Raw genomic sequence first — 2824 nt, forward strand, 5'->3', positions numbered from 1 at the left:
GGCCCCGGCTCTGTCACTCACAAGTTCTCATTTAGTCCTTCTGAACCTCAGTTCTTTATGTATACAATGAGATCAGATTATTTTGCCCATCTCACAGAACTGTCATGACGGTGAAATGGACTAAAGTGTGAAGAAGTGCTCTACTACATCTATATTGTGGTTGGTGTTATTTGGTGTGTGCCCTTTTCCTCTTGCCCAGAATAATAAACTAGGTCCCAAACCAGAGTCCCAAAAATGGGGCATAGAGCTGAACTGGAAAGACCATAATGACTACACGCTTCAGCTTAGCTCTCTAATGTGTGTTCAGCTGGTCTGTTAAATTAAGTGGAGAAGGAAAAGAAAACCACCACTCGGCAGGACTTAAACCAGCTTACATTGCTAAAACAAACTTAGGGGGAAGACAGAGTTGACTACTAGAGACAGAGAAAATGTATTTCGCATTTCTTTGTTGGAATGGCAGTAACATATAAACAACTGCAAAGCCATTTTGAGGCAAGGAATGCACTTTAAGGCTTTTTATTATTAAAAAAAAACAAAAAACAACACACCACAAAGTCTCTTGGGCTAAAAGAAGTAGCAATGGCTCTTACAAAACCAGTCTGGGAAATCAGAAAGAAGGGCAAGAACATCAGATACAACTCCCTGATTTGGTGTTCTTGCCCCAGTTCCACCCCACAAACATCCATTGAGTTCCTGATATATGTCAGGGTTCTATCCTTAAAGAAAAAAAAAATTAAAATTGAGAAATTAACAGGGAGGGCTGGAATATTTTTCTTTCTTCTCTGATCTGGCTAATACCTACCAAGCCTTTAGGTATCACTTGTCTGAAATTCTTGTCTGACCTTCACTAAGCTATGTGCTCTCATTGTACTCTGACATGTGGTCTTAGTGCTATTGCTTAAGTAAGTTGCTTGGGAGGGCAGGGGCTTTGTCTTCCTTAAGGGTTCACAACTATATCCCCGGGGCCTAGCATACAAACAGACTATTTTAAGCCTGTGTTCTGATTGAGTGTAAGTGGTAAGAACAGGATGTGTCATTACTAGTTCATTGGCTCTGGGTATAAAATCACTGCTCAAAGTATTCCTCTCACCATACTCCTGTTAAGAGCAAGACTACAAAGTCACAAGAAGCCATCTATATATCTAAAAGCCTAAGTGACCATTGGACCAATAGCTATGATGCACACTGACCACAAGGGGGCATACACTCAATGCATAGGCATGGAAACATGGAACAGACTGATGAATCTCAGAGGAAAGGGGGTAGGGGAGAGAGCAGGAAGAGATTAACCAAAGATCTCATATGCATACAAGAAGCCCGGTGCACAGATTCGTCCACTGGTGGGGTCCTTCGGCCTGGCCTGTGGGGATCAGGCCAAAAATGGCAGTCTGACATCCCCTGAGGGGTTCCAGATTGTGAGAGGGCGCAGGCCAGGCCGAGGGACACCACCAGTGAATGAATCTGTGCACCAGGTCTCTAGTCCTATATAATAAATCGACCGAACAGCAGAACGACTGACTGCTATGATGCTCAGTAACCACCAGGGGGAAGAGGCTCAATGCAGGAGCTGCACCCTGGTGGTCAGTGTGCTCCCACAGGGGGAGCACCGCTCAGCCAGAAGCCCTGAGCCCAGCTCACGACTGGCAAGCGAGCCTCTCCTGCCTCCACTGCAACAGTAAGGACATCCAACTGCCGGCTCAGGCCTGCTCCCCATCAGTCAGACATCCCCTGAGGGTTCCCGGACTGAGGGGACCCTCCCTCCGGTGCACACATTTCGTGCAGTGGGCCTCTAGTAGAAAAATAAAATTTCTCCATAAAGGAAGCAAGATTGGCCAATAGCAACAGTACCTATCCTCAGCACAAGAGGGCGCCTGCTGCTTACTCCATCACCAGGAAGCCAAGAGGAAGGGAGGGGCCACCAACAGCACACGGTTTGCTCATCAAAATTCAGTTCAAAGGCAAGCTTCGGAAAACCCCAAAGAGGCAGTTTGTGAATCTATCCAACATTTGACTCGCTGAATCAAGAGGAATCATAGAAACAGGCACCACCAAACCTCACACGGTCACTGGTTCTCTACCCTTCACTTTCTGCCCTTCTTCAGTTCCCACCCACATGCAGAAGAGAAGTTAGGAACAGAAAAGCACTTAACCCACCTCTGCCTCTTCACCAGGCTGCCATTCTTCCTTCCTCTCTCCAGAGTCAAGCTCTAGCCCCAGCGACCACAGGAGACTTGTAGCCCTAATTTACAGGTAAACCAAGTAAAAACAAAATAAAGCCAGTGAGTCCTCCCTCTCAGCTAATTGCCACCCTCATTCCCAACAACCCCTTTGCCAAATCACTCTCTCTGAACTGTCAGGACACAAAGCTACTAGTTGTACTCCATTTTCCCATGAGATAAATAGGCCCCCGAGGTGAGTAATAAAAATCTCCCGTTTTTGCATCAGAGATCTCATTAAACCCTGTGAGGCCAGTATAATTACCGTCGCCATTTTTATAGATGTGGAAACTGAGGCTCATTGGGGTCAAGCGGCACACTCAAGTCTATATTTGAAGAGAACGTCATTTTCTCTCATTTTTAAATTCTGAAACCTCATGCTCTTCCTAGCAGGCCTCACACTGGCCAAAGAGGATGCGCTTTTTCTAACACAGGATTACAACCCAGGTCTCCCTACTCCAGCCCGGTCTTGTCCGACGACGGGTGTGCTGAGGGCAGGGAGGGCCTGAGAATGCAGGAAAGCCTGAACGGGAGCCCTGGACTCTGGGAGACTGTCATCCCCTGTGGGTGGGGAAATCGCTGAAACAAGGGTCCTCAAGGCCAGAGGC

General features: G+C 47.0%; 1 protein-coding gene across 2 annotated transcripts in view; it reads right to left on the reverse strand.

Annotated features, from left to right (window-relative positions):
* PIGV (phosphatidylinositol glycan anchor biosynthesis class V) overlaps positions 1-2818 on the reverse strand; it is a 12255-nt gene extending 9437 nt beyond the window's left edge. The window contains exons 1-2 of one of the 2 annotated variants that reach the window (XM_015557289.1): positions 2674-2818; positions 2155-2239 (exon numbers count right to left, since the gene is read on the reverse strand). In XM_015557289.1, the coding sequence (XP_015412775.1) occupies positions 2155-2239; positions 2674-2774 (186 nt within the window). In that variant the 5' untranslated portion in view covers positions 2775-2818. Of the gene's footprint in view, positions 1-2154; positions 2240-2481 lie in introns of both variants that reach the window. The other variant, XM_006777491.2, reaches the window with a different exon arrangement.
* Between the last annotated feature and the right edge of the window lie 6 nt (positions 2819-2824).

The sequence above is a fragment of the Myotis davidii genome, unplaced genomic scaffold, assembly GCF_000327345.1.
Source record: "Myotis davidii unplaced genomic scaffold, ASM32734v1 scaffold149, whole genome shotgun sequence".
NCBI classification, from domain to species: domain Eukaryota; kingdom Metazoa; phylum Chordata; class Mammalia; order Chiroptera; family Vespertilionidae; genus Myotis; species Myotis davidii.